Source organism: Vanacampus margaritifer, chromosome 8 (assembly GCF_051991255.1).
Source record: "Vanacampus margaritifer isolate UIUO_Vmar chromosome 8, RoL_Vmar_1.0, whole genome shotgun sequence".
NCBI classification, from domain to species: domain Eukaryota; kingdom Metazoa; phylum Chordata; class Actinopteri; order Syngnathiformes; family Syngnathidae; genus Vanacampus; species Vanacampus margaritifer.
In genome coordinates this window covers 4,510,410-4,533,939 of record NC_135439.1, presented here as the reverse complement: position 1 = coordinate 4,533,939, position 23,530 = coordinate 4,510,410, and the positions used below count along the sequence as shown (strand labels likewise).

Sequence of the window (23,530 nt, the reverse complement as noted above, 5' to 3'; positions counted from 1 at the left end):
TACGGGGGCATATTTTCCCTAAATATCTTCTGTTTCTGTTTTTGATGCACTTCCATTGTAGGCCTAAAAGACAAATGTAACAATATGGGTTGTATGGCAGCATTTTGATCAAACATCAAGTCTGTGTACATTTTCGTCAGATGTTTTATTATCAAAAAAATGACACAAGGACACAAAAACCCAACATAATATTATAATAACATTGGCGCTTCAAAACATGCTTGTATTTACATCATCTTGTACATACATGCTGTAGCCTATTAACAAATAAGCTCGATGGATGCAAATCGTGGTTGACAAAATGGTCGATGCGAAAAGCGAAAGGCAGCGCTTTTAGGCTATTGCTTTAGCGTGAACCCCTAGCGCGATATCTAGTCTTGTTTCTGTTGGTGTTTTGGCCTCTGTGGCTTTTGTTGAGGAGAGCGTTTCCGTGACGACGATGAAACCCTGCAAGGCATGCTACATTACGCCACTTGTTTTGTTTTTGTTTTCTTGGCTAAAGCAAAACAGGCCTGGACATGTCTCAAAATGTTTGAAGGTTTGAATTACTGCCCAGGAACCTTTTAGCTTGGAAATATATACGACTTTAAACTACTGAGGACTAAATCAGTGCGGGACGACAGCTAAATTAAAACTGTTAACTTTTCTGATCCTGACTACCAGCTCAATTAAGCTTTGTATACACTCTAGAATTTACGATGTTGTCATTTAAGCTCTGTAGATGTTGATAATGTAATTTTAAAATGGCTGCCAACTCTTTGAAACGTTAACGCGTAGTGTAATGAGTGATGCTAACAACGAAGCAATGCTTTCATCGTTTACGCCTCAACTGTGAGTGTGCCGCAAACTCAAACAACGAGACATAGAAGCGTAGTAGCATAGCATCTGAGCTAGCTTAGGTGGTCTTTGAAGACACGAGCCTAGCCTTGGGGGAGGGATTTTCTGATCATTCTCACCCGTACTGCACATCATAATGTCACCCAGTAATGCTTGATAGCCACTTGTTGGCATTTCTAGCATCACATATTTGAAAGGAAATCATAAGGTTGTGTTGCGGTGCACAGACAATTTAGGGAAAATTCGTGGCTGGGAAGGATCGTAACAGACCCAGAATTGCAACACATTCAATTGGATTTACACTGCTGGTCCAAGTGCCCGATTCAAATATAATGCTAATATCCAATTACTATTACGTTATCCTAAGTTAGCAACAAAAGTGTCAACACCGGGCACTGACACCTAGAAAGTTCACAATACTATACAAATGGTACCTTGACTTACACGTTAAATCTGAGTTACAAGTGGTAACATAACACATGGCAACTTTTCAAAAAGCAGCAGGCTGGCAGATAGTGAGCAATTAAGGTAAGTTGTCAAATGCTTGCTCCACACTGTTTATTGCCACGCCAGGTTGAGTTTACCTGGAAAACTAAACAATAAACAAAGAAAATTACACTAGCTTATAGCTAACATATGGAAGGAAAACCCGTGTCAATTTTGTAGTGTTTAAACCTTTTAACAATTTATATTTGAACACAACACATGCAGATAGAGTATAGAACAGTACTCACAGGTGTATAGTCTTTGTCCTCTGTAATAAACTATGAATATTACGTCATCTATTTTGTCGCCAAATCTATGTCTGTGTATTATTTTGCCTCCTGGTGGCCGAAGTGGGCACATCACAAATGGATTGTTCAAAATCCTAACCACCTCTCCTCTGTCATCCTAACCCTAACCTCAGTTTAAAAGTTATTACTGTATGTTTACAGTACAATATAGTCAAGTGCTATTTTTCTTAGCAAAAAAAATATATTTGTGGAACAGATCAATGGCATTTACACGTCAATGTGGAAGTTGTTTTGTGATATAAGCATTTTAAGTTACAAGCATGACCACGGAACAAATTAAACTCATAAGGCAAGGCACCACTGTACATAATAAATAACAAATATTAAATGTTACATAGAGTGGGTTTTATCCGATCTGTGCGTTTACGATGTAGTCACATCAGCAGATGTCCATTTTGTATCTGATTTTTAGGCCACATTTTGAAGCGGCGTGATGACTTCCCATCTGAAAATATCCGATTCCATATCAGTTTTTTTATTTGTAATTTTCCTACCTACGCTTACATATATCCTATATGTGGGGACTGAATTTGTGTCACTTGAACCATGCAGTGTAAATACAGGCGACAAGAGTAAGATTTATGTATGCTGTAAAATCCGAATTTGGGAAATCACAAGATTATTCACTGACAACAATTTTCAGACATAGCTGCCAAATCCAATCCCTTACTGTCTGATGCCAACTAAAATCCAAATCAATCCCAATTAAAAATAAATAAATAAATAAAATAAAAAATTAAAATCTGATTACAAACTGTCTTGATTTGCACATTCATATTTATGCTCAGTTTAAGGTGAGTCAGGTTTTACATCCATGCGGTCGTTTCAGTTGGCACAATAACATCATCCCTGCCTCAAGGCTTGAAAAAGATCTCAATACCTCAAAAACGTCCTCTATTCAATCTAGCTGCGTCGGCGGACAAGCCACCTTAGTGACATGAACAACACAGTTCTAAAGCAGGACCTAAACCCTTCCATTACGCCTTCTATTTTGCCAGTTGATTTCAGGATACGTGAGGTGTGCAAAGCCGTGGACAGGTGGGCAAAGCATGCTCTACAAACTAAACGCAAACTTTAATCCAGCTCAGACTTCAGTTAGAAGAATCTCAAAATAAAAGAAAGTCAAGTCGGGTCACTCGGTAAGCGGACACTAATATGTGAGATGGGATGCCTTGAAACCAGAGGTGGCAAATCCAGGTCCAAAAAGTAAAAACCCTGCCACAGTTTGGCTTCAGCCCCAGGTGCTAGCTAGCAAGCTCCCTAGCTAGCTCCACGGGTACTTGTTTACCTGCTAGGGAGCTAGCTAGCTAGCTAGCTAGCACGAGCGGCTAAAGCCAAACTGTGGCAGGGTTTTTACTTTCTGGACCTGGATTTGCCATCTCTGCTTGAAACCCCGAACTGAAGCTATTCTATTGAGTCTTTAGCTGAGCAGGTTTCATGACAAGCCGGGTTAAGTCATGCAAAGTTTCAGTAATTGATTGAAGGGCTTCAATGGTTTGGGGCATTGCTGGTTACTTCTTGGCCGCCAAGGATGCCAGCTGACCGTCGATGTCCTCCTCTGGCTGCAAAGCATGCCACTGGGCGATGGGGCGGCGCGGGTTGGCCAGCATGTCGGACCAGTGCTTGAGACCCAACCCGGTGGCCTTGCTGCCCACAAAGATCTTGCCGATGGCGTCGTTCTTGCCGATCTTGTCATAGTCGAAAACTGTGACGGCAACGAGGATTTTCTGAAATGGTTACGAATGTGACGTGTCATTAAAACACTCGCCAGGCACCTATGCAAGATTTCAAACTAGTGTTGCCAAACCCGTGGGTGTCCGTGAACCGTGGCTTGGTGGGTTGCAAATAATTTGCGATAAATTATTACACAAATCTATAGATAAAAATGTTTGCACTCTAGATCGGAAATATGACACAAAAACAGACAACATGGGATGAATAAAACTGCTACAGGTCATCCATATATTTTAAAATATTTTTATTTCATTTTTTATTTTTAGTCTATTTTTTTCGGTAAGTGGTGGGCCCTACAACAATCTATTGGCCACTGGTGTGTACGTTGATATGGATACCAATCGGCGTGCCAATAAAACAATATGAATGTTACTCCTTTTTTTCCATGGCTTTGGGACAATTAAAAGTTGAAATGATTGTGACGAGTTGTCCTGTAAATTGGATATCTGTGCAAAAATAAATTATTTTTTTCTCTCTCAGAACACAAAGCGTATTATTACAGGTCCTAATGTAGTCAACAACAAAAGATGTAAAATATACAGTAGGTAGTCCTTAAAAAAAAAATATATAGAATATTGTAAATATTCTATGATATAAAATATAATACAGGGAGTCGGATTTCACCATTATTAAAATCGATATTTACATCAAAATATTTTATACAGTAATTTTAAGAAACATATTGGCGCGACCCGGAAGACGCCAGAACCAATATTTCGTGTTTCCGCATGGACGTTCATTGCTGACGGACGGCAGAGCAGAGCTAATTTAAACTTAAACACGGAAATGTGACGCGCCTGATGAAGAGCCGACCTGCTAGATGGACGTCCGTTGCTGCAGGTAACAACAACACGACTTTAAGTAACTTTAAAATGGCGTGATTACTGTGGGAAATTAAGGGAAAAGAAGGTCGAGGCACGGGCGCCGTAAAGCCGAAACGACATAGGTCGCGTATACGACACAACTCGAGGACTCCCTGTATTTGAAATATAATAAAATATTCTGTGAATAAAGTTGGATTTTTTTTCAATTCTTTAAATAGGACTTACTTCCCATGTTAAACTTTGACTTTAAGCTGAGATTCAAACCCAGAACTTCAGAACTGTGTGGCAGATGTGCTAGCCACTAGTCCTAAAAGAAACTCGTTTTTTTATTTTACAAGAATCTAATTTGACATCGACTGTACCTGCATCTGTTCAAGTGGGATTTCAAAGCTGAAGGATTCGTTGTAGTACGGGTTGAGGGTGTTCTTCTTCACCGTTGTCTTCTTCTTCTTCAGACGCTTACCCCCCTGCAACAGCTGGATCTTCACATAAGGGTCTGCGAAAGACGGGAATATACATTAGTCCACTTTCAGTACTGGGGTCCTCGGTTTACAACGGTCACGACATATATAGCACGTCCAGGTTAAGAAAGTAGACGTTTTTTTGATAAATCCGCCCCTACCGGATAATCCACAGGCATCCATCTTCTTCAAGTTCTTGGCTTCCAGGATGCAGACGGTGAGCTTCCCGGCAGTGGGGACGTAACGCAGGGAGATGCAGATGTCTCCGAGTTTCTCAGGCTGAAAAAGCACAGATGCCAGGGTGGTCAGGTATGAAGACTGGTCTTTAATTAAGAATAACGAAGCAATGTTAGAAATCATTGTCATAGTCGTTGCCAGTACCAGCTGCGCTGCTTCTCCTTTGACATGTGAACTAGCAATTTCCAAATCTTTCATCCAGTATGCTCGTACCTCCGTGTAAAAGAGATTTAAATACAATATGGTGGCTTTATCGAAAAAGATGAGTCTCAAAGTATGACATTTTAAGTAGATTTTTTTTTCTGTAAGCGAGCCTTTGTGAATTTTGCAGGATTGTGACACAAATCTATGGATAAAAATGTTTGCACTCTAGATCGGAAATATGACACAAAAACAAACATGGGATGAATAAAACTGCTACAGGTCATCCATATATTTTAAAATATTTTTATTTCGTTTTTTATTTTTAGTCTATTTTTTTCCGTAAGTGGTGGGCCCTACAACAATCTATTGGCCACTGGTGTGTACGTTTATATGGATACCTATCGGCGTGCCAATAAAACAATATGAATGTTACTCCTTTTTTTCCATGGCTTTGGGACAATTAAAAGTAGAAATGATTGTGACGAGTTGTCCTGTAAATTGGATATCTGTGCAAAAATAAATTCTTTTTTTCTCTCTCAGAACACAAAGCGTATTATTACAGGTCCTATTGTTGTCAACAACAAAAGATGTAAAATATACAGTAGGTACTTTAAAAAAATAATAATAATAGAATATTGTAAATATTCTATGATATAAAATATAATACAGGGAGTCCTCAAGTTACGGTGGAGTTCTGTTTCTAAGCTGGCGATCTAACGCAAATTTGGCTTTATCGAAAAAGATGAGTCTCAAAGTATGACATTTTAAGTAGATTTTTTTTTCCGTAAGCGAGCCTTTGTGAATTTTGCAGGATTGTGACATAAGTGGAGCCAGTTTACATAATACTAACACTTGAGTTGGGCGGCGAACAAATAGCCGCTCGCCTAGTTGCAACAACTTAGCTAAGCTACCCATCGTGATGATAACGATGATGAAAGCCAGACTCGGCATTCGCATGAGACAGAACCGCCAAAACCGTTAAAATACAACGACATGATTTCGGCTTGTGTGGGCACCTCTTCTTGATCGGCGCTCTCCAGGTCCCGCCACTCCTCGATGGGCCGCCCGAGGTCGATGGTGTTCATGGGCAGCTTCACTTCACCGATGACGTCGTGCTTGGAGAAGCGGTCATAGTCGAAAACGGACAACGCCAACGTTTTGCCACCGAGTTCTTCATAGGGCACCTGACGTGGTCAACAAAAATGGGTACTTAAGAAGCCATTTCAGACCTCTTGCTCAAATAGTAAAGGCAGCTTCTTGAAAAGACGGACGGAATCATTCTACTCAAGTGTTTTCGTTTTGGGAATTTGAATGGCCTTTCACACTCACATTGATGATCACCTATGGCAGAGGTGGGCATCGAGGGCCAGAGTCCTGCAGGTTTTGCAGGTTGCCTTTCTCCAACACAGCTGATCAGCTCATCAGCAAGCTCTGCATAAGCCTGATAATGAGCCTGTTGATTGGAATCAGCTTGCGTTGGAAGTGAGAAACCTCTAAAACCTGCAGGACTACGGCCCTCGAGGACCGAGATTGCCCACCTCTGACCTATGGGCAATGAACCATGAACCTAATGTATGTTTTTGGAAAGTGGGAGGAAGCCAGAGTACCTGCAGAAAACCAACTCAAACACAGGGAGAACATGGAAATCTCACAGAGGAAGGCCAGAGATTTGAACATGGAACTTCTTGACTGTGAGGCAGATACAAACTTTTTTTTCCCTGTTTCACAAAGCTTTTTTTTTTGCAGTCCCTGAACAAGCCATGATGGTTTTACATCCAAGTGAGTATGTATTTTAGAATTACAGAATTAGTTATCGTGTCGGTACATTATCGGCCGATACTGCAAAACTGAAATTGGTATCGAGGTATTGGAACAACACTCATAATAACCATGAGTTCAACGCGGACATCTTTAAGCAACCAGCCATCCATTTTTTTTATAGTGCTTGCCCTCGGAGTGACAGTCGTTAGTGAACTTTAGGTTTTCCAGCTGTCGTTGGTCGAGAAGCGGGATACACCCTGGACTTTTCACAAGCCAGCTGCAGGACTCTTGAAGACAAAAAAAAAGCATTCACATTGCTGACCAGTCCAGAGTGTGCCCTGGCTCTCACCCAAAATCATCTGTGGTATGTTCCATCTCACATGCGACCTTAATGAAGAGAAGAGGTATAAATGCATGAATTCCTTCGAGTGCCCGTCCCCTGCTCCTGTGAAAAACTGAAATGGAATAATTGAACGCATGTCGCGAGACGTTAAATATTGAAAATGAAGACATGTTCATCTCACAAGAAGAACAATGTACTGTACAGTAAGATTGTCTCTGCAGCTGCAGCAAATGTGCCGACATGCAGAACTTTCAATCTGACCCGGAGACATTTGTCAAGTCCCTGCAGACCTTATTAGCTGAAACGAGCAGCCTCGCAAACCCGTAACACATTCCTAATAGACTTTCATTTACTTGGGCTCTTACAGGCTTACCTTGAAGACAAAGGTCTCATTGAAGACGGGGTTGAGTGTTTTCTTGTGGACTTTGGTGTCATACTTCTTCTTCTTTTCAGGTAAAAGCAGGATTCGAACATACGGATCGGACGTCCCGCCCGAATCCATGGACATGAGGTCTGCGGCTTGAAGGATGCCAACGGTGAGCTGCGCATGGAAATAAGACGCGGACATGGCTTTATTTATGTCAGGATTACTTTTTGCAGACACCGACAATAATCACGATCAGTCAACGTGCGTCTCGACTGACTGTAGATGTATTAAATTCTTCAGTGTCTTAAAGGTTAGAACAACAACTCTTCCAAACGAAACAGCTTGTAGTTTTTCTTCCAGCAGACACTTTGTCGTCCCCACTCAAGTTATCACCGGTTAGCAGTAAAGAAAATTGCAATCTGTGCAGCCTGACATGTGGTACGTGGCACGTACTAACTTCTAGGGAAGAAAAAGAACTATAGGTGATATTTAGGTTTGTCAAAATCATGGTTGGTTCTAAGGTGACGGCTCAGTTAACAAAACTGCTTGTGGGTGGGGTTTGATGTTTGGTTGTAATTTGTTCATACAGTAAGTTTGAACATGCCCTCAGGGTCCATCACTAACTTATGCTAATGCGATAGCAATTCTAAGCGGCTCCCTTGCATTGTGACATAGTTTGAGTAGGAACAACCAGGAATTCCCCACTTAATGCTTAAAGCATCTTACAAGAGGTCCTCAGTTTATGTAGGAGTGCCATTCCGACACATAATGTGCTGTAGTCAATCAATATGCTACGCTAATTAAAATGAAAAACAGGAAGTAGAAAATGAACGTGCCTTCAGGTGCCGTGCTCTGTTCATAACCGCAAAATGTTATTTGTCTGAATGTCATAAACCGGGGACCCCTTGTATAATTAGCTTTAGGCTTAACAGGGAGCCACGGACCTTTGTGTTTTCAAAGTCGTAGTCAATGGAATATTGCAGCTTGCCCAGCTTCTCTTGCTCCTTCTCCTCTTCTTCCTTCTCCTCTTCCGTGAGTCCAGTCTCTCCCTCATCATCGTCATCATCCTGCGGTTTCTGCGGTGGTGAAGTAGCAACATGATGATATCAAATGTCAAGGGACGATGGAGCCCAATGCACTGGGGGTCCCCCGTAAATTGCTAGCATGCCGCCGAACTTTGTCTGAATAAGTCAACTCATGAATATCAACTGATATTTTTTTTATTTTTAGCAACTCTATCCTCTGATTTGAGTTTTCCTGGCATGCTAGTGCAGGACAGGGGCAGCCAGTCAATGGAGGGTTCGCATGCGCGTTTCATCAGCATTCCATCACTCTCCTGATCCCCCTTTTCAAGAGGCCTAAGTTGTAAGGTCCAACAGACAATTGGTTAAATTGTTCTTATTCAATGCAAGGGGATGTTTTGTGTGGTAAGTTCAAGAGGTGACTTTTAGGCCTCTTTGCCACACAGTACTGGCATTGCTCCACTCTGTTAAAGGCCATAAAAGGTCTTACATTTAAATATACAGTATGTGAAATAAAACCTGTGGAGAAGATTGATTGTCTCCTATATTTCCTTCTGTTGGCCACGCTAATTTGAGAGGAACAAGAAAACCGGATTGCTGCAGCCAAGTGAAGACTGTGGAGCAGAATGACGGTCAGCTACATTTACTGCTGCTAAGGTATGCACACAGTTTTTGTTCCTGAAAAGAGACTGACGCAGAGGATCTTAAGAGTCTCTTGTATTTATTTCTGCTGACTGCGTTAAAAACAATTTTATGTGAGATTGAGGATAGCCAGAAAATTGCAGGCAAGGGAAGATTGTGGTGTATACTACACTATCCAATGCTATCACTAATGTTAGCATAAGCATTTGTTTTTGCTATTTCTAGCAGTGTATCCTCAAGATAGGAATCTGCTCTACCAATCAGCAAATGTATGTTTTATTTGTTCTTGAGGTATACTAAGTGGTTGTGATCCATGCAGCCATCTTCATAATTTCTCATAAACACACCACAACATGCCCTGTAGCACATGCATTGATTAATAGGGTTAGACCGTCCCTCCGTGGTCCTTATCAGTGCGTTAGATGGTTAGACTCCTTTTCCGGAGCAGATCATGGCTTTCCATGGTATTAAAAAGGGGGAGGGAGTCAAACATAAAAGAAGCCATTCCACAGAACCCACCAACCCCCACAACAGCCCATCCACCTACCGTAGAACGGCGGTCCACCACGGTCAAGAAACACAAGGCAGACACATAGCCACAAAACAGGAAGGAAAGCAGAGAGAGGAAGAGATTCAACTCACAAGACAACAAGAGAGAGAGCGGTCGCTGTCGCTGTTGCTGTGAAAAATGACACACTCATGTAGGACCTTCACTGATATTAATTCAATGCTTTAATTAAAAAGCCACGATCGGTCTATGTGGGCGTCAGTCGAGAGCGCAGATGAATCAACATGTATGCTCACGATTTATCTAGTGTAGCTTGTTGTGCTTTCGCCCACTCGATAGTTGCAACAAAGTATGTAATTTTTCACTGCTTGAGCAAATTGGTGAAAAGGAAAAAAAAATGCTGGGGTCCTTTGGACTACTACTGGAGAAGCAAAAATGTGGTTAATGACTATAAAAACATGAAGAATTGCATGACAAACACATTTTAAAAAATTGGCTATAGGGTTGTGATTAGGTTTATGGGGGTGGGGTATGGGTAAGGGGGTTAGATTTAAGGTTCAAGTTCGCTGATAGATGTTGGAATTTGGGTTAGAATTTGATTTTGAGATTGGGGTTAAATTTAGGAGATGAGTTAGAAAAGTTCCAGTTGTGTCACAAAAGATTTAATTCAAATCCAACTTACTACAAACAAAAAGTTTACTCGCTCAAAGTAATCCGCCTGTAGTCTGATGCACTTTTCCAACCTTCTCTGAGATCCTGGAAGGATTCTTCCGGGATCCTCTGCAACTGTCATCACAACTATCTGGATGTCATCTTTGTCTTCAAAAAGGTTCTGCTTGATGACCACTGTGAGCTTCAAATTGAAAGAAACAAGCACACGGGGCCAGATAACGTGGTAGGGTGGTTGCTCCAGCACAGCGATGTACCTTTCGACCCGGAGCTGTCGGAATTGTACACAGGTGCGTTGTCATGGTGAAGCAGGTACGACCATAACGCTCACCTGTCCTTGCACAATGTTCAAAACAAACGCCGGATCTCTTTGTAGCCTTGCAGGTTGATCGTTTGGCCAACATTGGACGGGAAGACCCATATTTTTTTAATTTACAACATATCTGAAGGGAAAATAAGCATGGTTTGATATGTCCTCATGTAACCTCTTATATAAGGATATGTTGTTGTCCTGAACTGTTGTACGAATCCAGGTGCCCAACAATTGAATAAAGGGCGGAATCAACCTGGGAACTCTTTCTTGTTTATACTATAGTCCTCCCTGCTTCGGAAACATGTTTTCGAGGGTGCCTGGGAGAGGGCTTGGCCAGCCCGGTTTCTCACGCTCACAACTTTTTGTTAACGAATAAAAGACGGAGCGGCACACGGTGTGGGTAGAGTCAGCTGTGGGATACGTACGATCGCCCAGCCGTTAATCAGCTCGTTCTACCCGGACCGTCGGCTCTCTGGTCTAGTGTCAAGGTAAGCGCTGATGATGATTATATTCTGCTGCTTAGCGTTGAAGTGTGTTGATTGCTGTTTGCGGGGAATAAAAGGCACATTTGTTCTAGCACAGTATATCAGTCTCTGTGTAGTGTTTTCTACAAAACAATATCTTTAGTGACATCAGTCTTTGAACATTTCTGACACATCTCATGAGTCGAGGATAGGGTTATGTTTTAGGGTTAGGGTTGCTGTTCGAAGGTGGAGTAGCCTTTAGGGTGTTAGAACTATGGTTTAAGATTGGTTAAGAGGGGTGGGTTAGGGTTAGATTTGAAGGTTTTGTTTTGGGTCAAGGTGATGGTTGGGGTTGTGTTTAGATAAAGGAAGGCATCAGGAGGAGTCATACCTCACCGCCCTCCATGTTCTTCATGTTGAAGCCGTCTTTGCCTTTCTTTCCCTTCTTGTTCTTCTTCTTCTTGCAGCAGCACTTCTTTATGATGCAGAAGCAGCAAGTGAGCACCAGCAAAGCGGCCACCACCGCGATGGCGATCAGAGCCCACGGGGGCACTAGCGGGACAAAGAAATTGTCAGACCAAACGCGTCACATGACAATTTTCCACAAAACAGCCATCTCTCACATGGGATTTTGTCGATTTCATTCAAGAACTTGCTCCTGATCTCCTCAAACATGTCATTCTTGCTGATCTCCGTGTTGTTGCCAGAGCTTTCGGCCACCGTGGAGATGGCGGCCGAAGTGGGGGCCAAACTGGCGGCGGTGGTGGCTCCAGTGGGCTCGGCGGGGGCCACCGGCTGTGGCCTCCTGAACAGGTTGAACTTCATTGCCAGGGGAGACGAGTCACAGCGTCCCTGTGTCAGTGGGACATATAACACGATTGTGACGTGACAACTGAATAGATGGTCTGTGTCCGGGGTCCTTAGAACTCCTGTCTGTTAAGTGGGATCCACATACACCAAATTTGAGCATTTTCCTTTAGGCCCTACTTCTGAACAAAGTCAGCAAAATCTCAATTGTCAGATGTCTTGAAAAGTAATGATGTCGTCTGAGGTCCAGGATTATGTGCTAGTACTGGAGTTACGGTCTTAAGAGTTTATGGTTGTGGTCGTTTTAAACAGTTAAGATAAGGTTGGGGTTGGCGTAAATTGGAGGATACTCGACAATTGCTAATCCCAACAGCTGGTTGTGCCGTGCGTGTACCTTGTAACATTGGAAATATACCGCTAGAAAGCTCAGCTGGCTGTGGATAGGAGGATTACATTTGCCATGATTCTTGAATGCGAAAGCAGGAAGTAATCTAGTTCCGGTCAATGCCTGACAACACAATGTGAATTTGGAAGTAAATAGGAAGAAATTTAACTGTTAAATTCCCTATTAATGGGCTTATCATATGAATCTCTATGAGAACTGTGTGTAAGGGACGCCGGAACGGGACTTGCACAAGACAATGAGGTTTGCGAAATCCGCTAGGAAACGGTTGCAAGGCTGAAAATCGGGACTGTCCCAACCAAAACGGTACGTCTGGTCACCGTAGTTATGGTTGGATTTAGGGGGTTATATTTAAATTTGGGAGGCAGGGTTATGGATTGGGTTACTGTTCAGTTTAAGATTATGGTTAAAGAATTTTAAATTTTTAGGAAGGTAAATTGATGAACAGGTGTGATTACCAATTTAACTTTGTCTGGATATTGTTTAAAACATTAGACATTGAAAACTATCCCGGAAAGTGTGAAGCCAAAGATCGATAAAGACGCTGTCTGTACAACACATCATCAGTGATGGATCCGATATCCAAGCTGCGCACGAGCACACGCTCTCAATCGGGATAAACACAAACTCATCCATTACGTCCGACGACGTGAGGACTTACTGTCCAAGTGATAAATGGCCAAAAAGTTGCAGTTTCTCAGAGCATAATGTTCCAGGAGAGATGGATGAGGCAGACTCAAAATGGAATTAAAAAATCCTCCTGGTGCAGGTGAGGAGGGAAAGAGGGAGGGCAGCCATTTACTTTCATTTGTGACTTTTCGTCATGACTAGGTAGCATTGTGGATAAGTTGAATAAAACGTCCGTCGAGTAAATAGAGGATCTCGGCACTTGAATCATGGCAGTGTCCTTGAGGAGCTTCTGTGCCCAGGGTTGATTTCCCACCTGGCATACGAATAAGAGCAGGGAGGCACTTGAGTGTCACTGAACTCTAGAAGATTTTTTATTTTTTTTTAAACAACTTGAAACTGGACCAAAAGCTCCCCAAAATCTGTCAGGAATCTACAGGGATACCGAATAGGGGAGAATAAGGAGTAGTGTTTTAGGGGACCATGATTGCCAAGGGCCCAGAGGGGGCCCTAATTTCATAATAATAATAATAACAATATAATTTGACGTTTTCAAGTTGTGAATTTTCAGGTAACAACTAGCTGAACAGTATTTTATGTTCAATTATTTAAAGAAAAAGATGAGTTTTGGAATGTGAAGCATCAGTCTTGCAGCAGATAATTGAATCCCTACCATGTAACGCCCATATTTTATCAGCTATGGGAATAGTTAATAAAATGCATAGTTAATGGGTAGTTGTAAGTAAAATAGTACCCAAATTTTCCGCGGGCCTTGTGGAAGGCTATTTGGGGGGGACTTACAGTATTTTCTACTTAAGTCAAAACTGTTCATGATATGCTGCTTGCTCTCATGGCTCACAAAACACACAAGGACCCAAAATATGCACAAATGTGGGAATAATCTACCTGGTCAAAACGATATGCTGCCTGGCGCTAAGCCTCACTGAACTCAGTAAAACAAAATTTGCGCAAATCTGTCACCATTTGACTGGTCTCAAAGTGCAAAATGAATTTTCCGCTTCAGCAATTCAATTCATTCTTTTGTTTGTGTTTTGATAGAATACAAAAAAAAAAAAGTTGTTACCTTAAACATCATGCTTAATATTCAATTCAACCCACAACAAAATGTTGCCCAGTGGCTCATGTTTTTGATAACTCGCTCTGTTATCTTTGATCCATTTGAACGATTTTATCAAACATATCATTTTTCCTTGATTTTTTTTTAATTTACTGCAGTTAGATTGGTTTATAGCAACATTTGGTAGTTACCGCACGTCTGGATGATGACTCAGCTCAGCCTCAGGCAAAAAAAAAAAAAAAGAAGTTGCAATAGTGCAGATTTGGAGATGTAAAGCATTTTGACGTTGGACGCCGTTAAAACAAGCCGACGTGCTGAGTGAGTATTTCGGGATTCTCCGTCATTATAAGAGGACTTGCTTGTGGCTCTGTTGTCCGGGTTACTATTTTATCAGACGTGCATGTGTGTGTACGACAACTATGAAACACAGTGGTAATGACTATGATACATGGAGAGACAAAAAAAGATCTTGTAGAAATAATCTGACTGTTACTGCTGTGTCAAATTTACATTTTCATATCATGTGTATGGGGATTTTGATTTATTTTTGCCATGCGATTATTTAGAAAAAGGAAGCAAAACACATACATTGTCAAGCAAGCGGCCATCAACCCGGATATCAGATAGATGTAGATATTTTCTTCTGATTGGCTGCCGTGAGCAAGTCTCGTGATGGTCTAAAAGCCTCGATTATAAAATGAAACATATGGCTTGCGTGTCAAAAACACTATTATTATAGACTTATTGGAGCCAAACACACGCAAGATGGCGGCTCTATACGTGTCATCAATAAGCTAAGGCTAGCTCTATCGCTAATATAGATGGTCTCCTACCCCAAGTAGCATGAAGGCTATCTAGTATTTCAGGATGTTTGCCACAACTGGAACATTTACTGCGGATTTTACAACACAAAGTGAGCAATAACCAATCCAGATTCAACTGTTGGCCACAATGCAATGTGAGATTCTACTTCAGGTAAGCCATTTGAAACTTAGAGAACAACTTTTCCATAGTTAGAACTTAGCTAGCAATGCCTCTGAATATGGTTTCAAACAATTGAATGTCAGACTTTGTAAAACGCTGTGGACACTGTACGGTGTAGATAAAGCACTATATAAGTCCATTTACTATTTAGGTCGAATTTGATTTGTTTTCCGGTAAAAACGAAGACTATAAGTAAAGCCAGTAAAGCTGAGTCGGTTTTAATTGTTTTGTTCACCAGTAGTATTTTAAAGCCAAAGAATTGCATTCAAGGATCAAATAAAGCTATTAGAACAATCTTTTAATTCTATATATACTTTCTAGTAGATGATTTTACAGTTAAAATTTTTAATAGCTTGACAGTACTAAAATACATATTAAATAGCTGTACCTTCTCTACTGAATCAAGACAATATAAAATGGCATCTTTCATACATACAGATCGTGCCTTGACAGGGTCAACTTGACCCGCAACATAACAGGAAGTTATTTAGATTCACGAGGATCCAATCCGAGGCGATATTAGCATCTAATCCAGCCTGAGAAACCTTCCGTTTCCTGTTCCGACAAAACTACCGCATGCACACAAAAAGGATGCTGATTGGCCGGCTCATTTTGATGACGGTTACATTCTTCTCTGCTACACCAGTTTGCCAGTTATTGATGAACGTGTGATACATGCGTCGGCTGCAGGTGCTGCCGTCCGGCCGCCGGCCTTTCATTTTTGTTGCTAAGCAATCCTGAAAGTGCCTGTCAGCCTTCAGCTAACCAATTGCCCGCAACCCCCGGCAAGCCAGCCAGCCAATCCAGGAAGCACAAATTGCCTCACTGGCCAGTGTCAATTCATTATAACTGCAATCTAAACGTAAGAGCGTTCTGATTAAAGTTTCCCTTTGCAATTTACAATCAGTGCAAAACAGATGGTTCGAAAGAGACAGGATGTGGTCTTAACTATAAAACGAATGAACAGCTTTAACTTCTCTAACTTGGGTTGTCTGCTTGAATAAAAGCCCAGTGGACAATGCATCAGCGCACACTTCTAGTATGTGTGAAGATACATGCATGTGTTAATCCAACTCACCTGTGAAATATGGTGGTGGTGGTTCTGGTGATGGTGTACGCCCCCCTCACTCCTGTCCCCACCAGTTTTGGGCTTCACTTGCTCACCAACATAGTCGGATTCCTTCCGTGAAGCAGAGACTGCAGTCTCGTCTCGCACTTCACTCCACTGCAGCAACACACCCCCACCCCCACCCCTTCCTCCTCCTCCTCCTCCTCCTCAGCCTCCTCCAATACCCACCATCTCCTCTCATACACACACTCTCACACACACACACCTACTGCTTTGCGACTCCTCCTTTACCTTACTTTTACACCGGGCCTCATTGGGATGCAGTTCACACACAAGGCAGCATGTCACCCCCCTTTTTTTTTGGGGGGGGGGGATCAATAATGCCACAAAATGACATTCATGTGGTCACAGCTTGCTGACGCAAAGGGCGAGTGCATTAAGTTGATGGGTTCGTAAACTTGCCACGTTTCCCGGATTGTGCCAAAATGCGTCACAACAGAGCACATGGGGTGCTTCTCTTTTCTGATTGCTCGATGGCCTAAGCAGAAATGTAAACAGGAAGTTGCCATAAAGGAGGCCTTACAGTCATTTATTTTCTATAACGCTTTCAACGGCTATCATGGATGAATTTTGGGGGGTGGGGGGGTCCAGATACATGATGTCCATTCCAGAGTACGGAATTGAGAAGGAACCCTTCACAGTCAGATCCCATTCACACCTATGGACAATTTAGAGTATTTCCTGAATTTACAGGTTTGTGTTTGCTGGGAGAACAAATACATTTCACACAGGAAGGCCGGAGCTGAGATACGTCACTTAACCGTTTTATTGTGATATTATTGTTAGCATTGCTGCTAACACATTGACATTACAAATCAATATTGGTAAAAGCCAAAGTTTCTTTCAGACTTTATAAATCCTTAAAATGGAAACGTATTGTTATTTCTCAGCAGCAGCAATGTATCAAAAAAATCCCCTCCCTTGAATAGGCAGTGTGAAAAGGACTAGCGTCTCTTGTACTGCACATTAATATTGTATTTGTTGGATTTCCAACCTTTGACCCTGTATAGTAAATTAAGAGATTTTTAGATGTTGATAATCATTGCTGAAAACATGGAAATACTTTTTTTATGTAGTAGCACTCAGTTTTGTAGATGCAACATTAAACTGTTTTTCACCATTCAAATTTTCCAGATTTTTTTTTAATTCTTTTTTTTTTTGCCATTGATGCACTTGGGCCCGTGTACTGTATGAGTCACCCCTCCGCCACTCTATAAGAACTTGAACGTCTTTGTTCACATCGGTTACCTGGGAAGGGGAATTATAGCAAAGCTATGCCTAAAGTACATTAGAGTGCCTCGTTGTCAGCACGCCTCAAGAATATTACAAAATATTGAAACCCACAAATATGAGAATCGAGAGGTCTATGGTCTGTTGTACTTGCAAGGTTGTTGCCAACACTCTTCTATGTGGTGAGTAATATTTACAAGACGTTTAATATCCCCTGACAGGGACTTTAAGACTGTCTTTGAACGTGGAAAAATGGCGAGTCGACTTAATGTCCGGTGTGACGTATAAGACACTTGGAATGAGTTTCCTGTGTTAAAATTCACACCCCCTTTCACACATTATCCTACTAAGGTGGCAAATGATCTACTTTGTGTTGCACTTCTATTTTATGTCTGTGCCATTTACACAGTACGACGACATTTTAGGGCTGGGGGGAAGTCTTGGAATGATAGATCTTCCAGGCGGAAGAAGTCACTCTTTCCAATCACCACATCATGATATCACTTAGACATCATCAGCTGAAACCCCCACAAGATTCATGACTCAACAGTTTTGGTAACGATGGGCCATGACAAAGTTGCAGCGTCACCACACATACTGTACACACGCGCAAAGTACATTAATGGTGAATATTTGAAGTGCAATGCATTGTGGGATATTGACCTGCAGCTAACCCGGCCCTAAATGCTTTGGGGAAGCATCTTGGAGTCAAACAATCCTCCCCGATATCTCCGCCACAAAAGGCCGAAGGACAAGTGGGGATATTACAGCTCCAGATGCTGAGGACAGAAGGTGTGTGCGTGTGCTTGCCTGTGTGTGTGCGTGTGCGGCGAGGCTGCAGGATGAATAAAAAAAGACTGCACCCTCTGTGCTGCAATGCAGGGGAGCGAGCGGCTGCGAGGCACTTGGGCCAAAAAGTCCTCCTACCTACGCCATCCTGCTCTCTTTCATTCCGTCTCTACGACAGTTGACAGGCCATTTTATAGATTTCGTAGAGTGGTCTGTATTTGTTGACATGATATCATATATCTTTGTTGATATTGATATTGACACTGGTGTAATGGGATCAATACATTCTGTTCCTCTCTTCTATCTCTTATCAAATCTAGGCCATTATTTCTTTTGATTTGAAAACTTTGCGTTTGGCTGTTTCGTTTTTTTGTGTTTCACACAAGGGCTAAGATCAAAGGTCTAGGGTCCTGGGCTAAAAATAGGGCCAGGAAGACAGCTAGCGTTATTTCAGGTCTAACCTCTGACGACTAAGACCTAGCAATGGTCTCCCGGCTAGGGCCATGACTATGATCTAAGGTCTAGGGCCAGAACTATGACTAGGTTTAAGATCCAAGGTCCATTGTCCAGTGCCAAGATTAGGACTATGTCTAATATCTAGGGCCAGGACTGGAACTAGGACTTATGAGGCTAAATTTAAAGACAATTTTCAGACCTGTCAGACCAGGAATAGGTCTAAACTAGGTCAGATCTAAATTCCAATATCTTAAGAGCAAGTATTAATGTTTAGACCTTGGACAAAGAATAAGTCTAGGAAGTACTAAGACTCAAATTAGGAATGGGTCAAAGATCTAACCCAAGGACAAGTATATGACTAAGACTAGGTCTTGAGCTCCCAGGCTAGGGGTACGACTAACGCTGAGGACGAGGACCAAGTTTCGGTCAAGGCCTAAAGTCTATGGCCAAGATGAGGTCAGGTTTCGTGGCAGGACTAGGTCCAAGCACTGTGGTTTTGGGCTGAGCCTAGAAGGTCTATTGACTGTGCTAGAACTGAGTTTTAGGGTCAAAACAGGACTAGTCCTAAAACATAAGGTTTGCCTCAGGAATAGGACAATGTCTAAGGTCAATGTCTGGGACTAATGTCTAGGATTTGTACACAGACTAGGCCTAACGCCTACGGTCGTGGACTGAGACTGATTTTCACTGACTCGGCTTCTGTGTTTGAGTTTATTTCAGTTCCCAATACTTATAAATGCATGTCTGTAGACGACCAATCTTGTCATGTATCCCGATACTCCAGCAATTGACAGATGTGATTAAAATGGTGCCACTCTGCTGAGAGGGATTGCACGATGACAGTCTTGGAAAAATGACATACAGCACATATATTTTTAAGGTTTCTGGCCCATGACCTATAAAAAAAAGAATGCAACGTTTTCAATATGCGAACTGAAGGCAATCATACTAAAATGTAGCCTTTCACACTTGCTAGCACCACCGAGGATCTATTACACCAAATGTCTCCCTGCCCATTTCAGACCTCCACATGCATGCGTCAACAAGACATTCATATCGCCAGAGTAAAGCGCTAAAAAAGTAATTATCTGCTGCGTGTCTTCCACTTTAGATTTCCCTGGCGAATTCCTCATAGGTCCGTTTAAACAAAAGCCAATACAACCATGACACATTTTCAATTAGGAACACCGAGTCATAAAATGTCAGAAATTGGAATTAAACGAGTCACTGGTGGTGGTGTTTTTGTTTTTGAGTCAACTCCGTTGCTAACCAAAACAGCAACACCAAAATCACGTAAATGATTTTTCACGGGAAATCAATTGTGGAGATTTACCGAATTTTGTAAACAAGTGTTTGTGTGGAACTTGGACTAAGACTGGGGCTAGGACTATGGTCGGGATAAGACTGAGGTTGGTTTAAGGTATAGGTCAGTAGTAGAACTAGGACTACGTCTTTTTTGTAAGGTAAAGGGGCTAAGGGAAAATCTAGGTTTACAGTCTACAGTCTGGTCTCTTGACTCATGTCCAGAATAGTACTAAGTCTAATGCTTTGTTACAGGTCTATGTCTAAGGCTAGGGCCATGGACCAAGTGTAAGAATTGAAGATCTAGGATCAGGGCTATGACTAAGGCATAGAAGCAGGATGAGGTGTCAGGTTTAGGGCCAGGTATAGGCCTAGTACTAAGGCCTCATGTCAATAGTACGGACAAGGTTCTAGAGCCAGGAAAATGACCTCATCTTGGGTCTAAAACCTAGGGCTAGATCTCAGGTCAAGGACTAGGACTAAGACGTATTGCACAAGGACAGGAATGGGACAAGGTCTAGGGCTCATATTAGGACTATGACTAGGACTGACATTTACTGATTAAGATCTAATGACCAAGGTCACAGCTATGAGTAGGTTTACGTCTAGGATCAGGACTAGGTCCAAGACTAGGTGCAAGATCTATGGCTAGTTATATAGCTAACATCAAGGACTATGATTAAAATGGGGCCAGCACTGTTTCTAAAGTACCGGACAATAACTAGGTCTAAGAACAAAAAATAAATAGATAAATAAATAAATATTCCAGAAATTTAAGTATGAGACCTGAGATGACATAAAATAAAATAAACTGTCATGAAGAAAAAGGTCCTCCATCCCTCTAACATAAAAAAAAGTCACCAAGTGTTGTTTTAATGTTCTTCTTGAGTGCATTCACTGTTTGTAGAGTGCAGGTATTTGCAGTACTTGCAGGGAGAAGATTACAAGCTGCAGCACACAATGTCATTTCATGAACCATCAGCCAGCACAGGCGGCCATGTGGGGAGCATTTATAAATGGGAGCCTACTGATGCCTTAAGAGTGGAACATCAAGTAAAATGCTGGCCAAGACAGATAAATTGAATTTGTATTATATAATAATTTTTTTTTTTAAAGTGCATTCGTTGGACAATATATTAATATTATATTATTAATTTCCTTAATTATCATGAATATTGACTATTTTTCCACTTTAACATTTACAGTGTCTCGTATCTACAATATTAATCAAATCATAGCATCTATCATACACGTATCATATGAAGCAATTACTTGACTATGATAATGAATAAAGGTGGCTGTTTAATTTTGCTGTTACGTAATGTGCTGCAGCTCTACACTCCTCCTTGATTATTCCGCACGATGCCAAGAGGAAGTCCTCATTAAGCACACCGGTACACACACTTAGCACACACATACAGACGCGCACACTGACACGAAGTTTTGAGATCTGTTGGGAATGCCGCATGCTCTGGCCCACTTCCACCGCCGCCACGTGTCATTCCGAGTATCAGGAAAACACCTTGGATTTGAAAGTCGTCATAATGGTGAGGCAACAAGTGGCTCAAGGACTATGCCTGGGTTGATGGACCAGAATTAGGCTTCAGGTTAGGGCTAGAATTATATCTAAGGTTTTTGGGCAAGAGGAGGTCTGCGATCTAGCTCTTTGACTGCCAGACGTTTTCAGAAAAGGGATGGCGTGGGTGCCAGCCGATTTTAAGCATTTTGACTGATCTTTCAAGGTCCATAGAAAATTATGTGTTTGGACTATGGAAACACACATACTACCAAATGAAAGATTGGACTCTCATCTTTCATCAGAAAAAAAAAGTTTGTTTATACCTTATTCCGTTTTTCAGTAATCAACAATAGAAAATGTTTAGTTTCACCTCTGTTTTGAAACAAACGTCTTTTAACGTCTTTGGCACTCCTCCATAGGATTTTACTAAACGTTATTTAACGTTTTTGGCAGTCAAAGAGCTAGGATTGGGACGAGGGATGAGGGCCAGGGCAGGGACTAATAACTAAGGCCAAAGAGTAGGACTATGGCAGAGACTATGGACAGGACTAGGACTTGTATTTACCTTGGACAAGGACAAGGTCTATGGCTAAGGGTCAAGACTATGACTACTGAAGTTCTAGGGCAGAGCTAGCGTTAGGTAGGACTAGGTCAGGACTACATGAAAGGACCAGTGCTAGACCTATGATATATAGAGCTTGGAATATGTTGAAGATAAGGCCCATGAACTACTGGACTAGGACTAAGGAGAATAAATCGGACCTAATGGCATAGGCCTAATTTCTAGGGTCAGGGTAATGGCCAGGACTAGAACCAAGACAAGACATCCGCTTATTCTAATGACTTGTGCCAGGACTGGTTTCAGGTGTAAAGGTCAAATAGTACTGACGTCTGGAACATAGACTAAGATCAGGTCTAATGATGTCTAAGGGCAAGTGGGAGTAATAGTGCTAAGGTTTTGCGACCTGGACTAGATCTAAGATAACAGGCTGATATTAGGAATAGTTTAAGTCAAAGAATACATCTAAGGTTGAGGAGTCAGAGCCAGAATTAGGTCTAAGGTTTAAGACCCAAGGCTGGGACTAGATATAGGGTGTAACGTAAAGGGGCACTGTAGGACGAGATTTAAGTGTGAGGTCAAAGGTCTAGGACAAGAAGTAGGACTGTTCCACCAATACCGAACAATTGTTGGAATGTCGCGGCAACCTCGAATCATCTCGTATTCACAAAAATACAATTGTTTGCGCTCACTTGAGGACGGGAGGGTGTATACGGGTGGGGTGCAATGAGTGTGACGTGGGCCGTCCTCTTCCTGATGCTGGCTTAGCACATTTGACATCTGCAGATGCACATTAGAGTGAACCAAACCGCCTATTCAGAAAGTTGCATTGATTAAAAAAAACACAACAAAACATTACAAAAAAAGTGTCCTATTCCAAACTTTCTCTCCCACGCACACGTTTGTTTTTGTTATGTAACATTACACTGCAGCGGGGAGCACTAGAGGCTATGCAGGCACTCCCCCCACCCCCCCCCCCCCCCCCCGGCCATCCCATGCAGCAAAAGTTCCACTCGTGCAGATTAGAGTGTAATCTTCTATAATGACTTCCTAATTCTGTCTCATTGTGCCCGTAATGAGGTTAGGAGCCTTTGAGACTCATCTTACCTGGAATCAAAGCTGAGAAGACACGAACAAAAAGGAGAGAGGCCTCCTCCCTCCCCAAAAAAAAAATAAATTAGTGGCTCAAAAACATTGTCCAAGCATCACCCGCGATGTTTTGTCGTTTTTCGTATTTTTGTTCTGCTCTCAATTGACGCTTTGCAAACACTCACAGCATTTTTCCATCACACTGACAAGAAGCCGGCGTCGTTCCTCTGCTGTATTTCCCGGCACTCTTCGCTCATTGGCCCGTCAAAGACGAGGAGGAGGGGTTGGCATGGATGTGGTGCATTCACCACTCTCCTCCTCCTCCTCCTCCTCCTCCTCCTCCTTCATCCATGCAGATGCTGCTGAGCTGGGACAATCGATGAGAGAGACGGCACGAGAGATAGAGAGGGCGGAAGATGAAGAGTGAGAGAGAGGTGG

At 42.0% G+C, this 23,530-nt stretch overlaps 1 protein-coding gene across 3 annotated transcripts; it reads right to left on the bottom strand.

The window, feature by feature from the left end:
• Positions 1-126: 126 nt before the first annotated feature.
• Positions 127-23,352, bottom strand: LOC144056714 (synaptotagmin-2-like). 3 transcript variants are annotated; one of them, XM_077573726.1, is made up of 9 exons: positions 23,111-23,352; positions 11,744-11,972; positions 11,512-11,672; positions 8,447-8,578; positions 7,509-7,676; positions 6,048-6,215; positions 4,812-4,929; positions 4,552-4,685; positions 127-3,358 (listed from the first exon to the last, which is right to left on the bottom strand). In XM_077573726.1, exons 2-9 carry the CDS (start codon positions 11,943-11,945, stop codon positions 3,143-3,145), a joined length of 1,299 nt encoding a protein of 432 aa, XP_077429852.1. In that variant the 5' UTR covers positions 11,946-11,972; positions 23,111-23,352; the 3' UTR covers positions 127-3,142. The 3 variants fall into 3 exon arrangements, with proteins under 3 accessions (XP_077429852.1, XP_077429854.1, XP_077429853.1); XM_077573728.1 differs by having other exon boundaries at positions 8,447-8,569; positions 23,111-23,351; XM_077573727.1 differs by lacking the exon at positions 23,111-23,352 and adding an exon at positions 16,098-16,245.
• Positions 23,353-23,530: the final 178 nt, after the last annotated feature.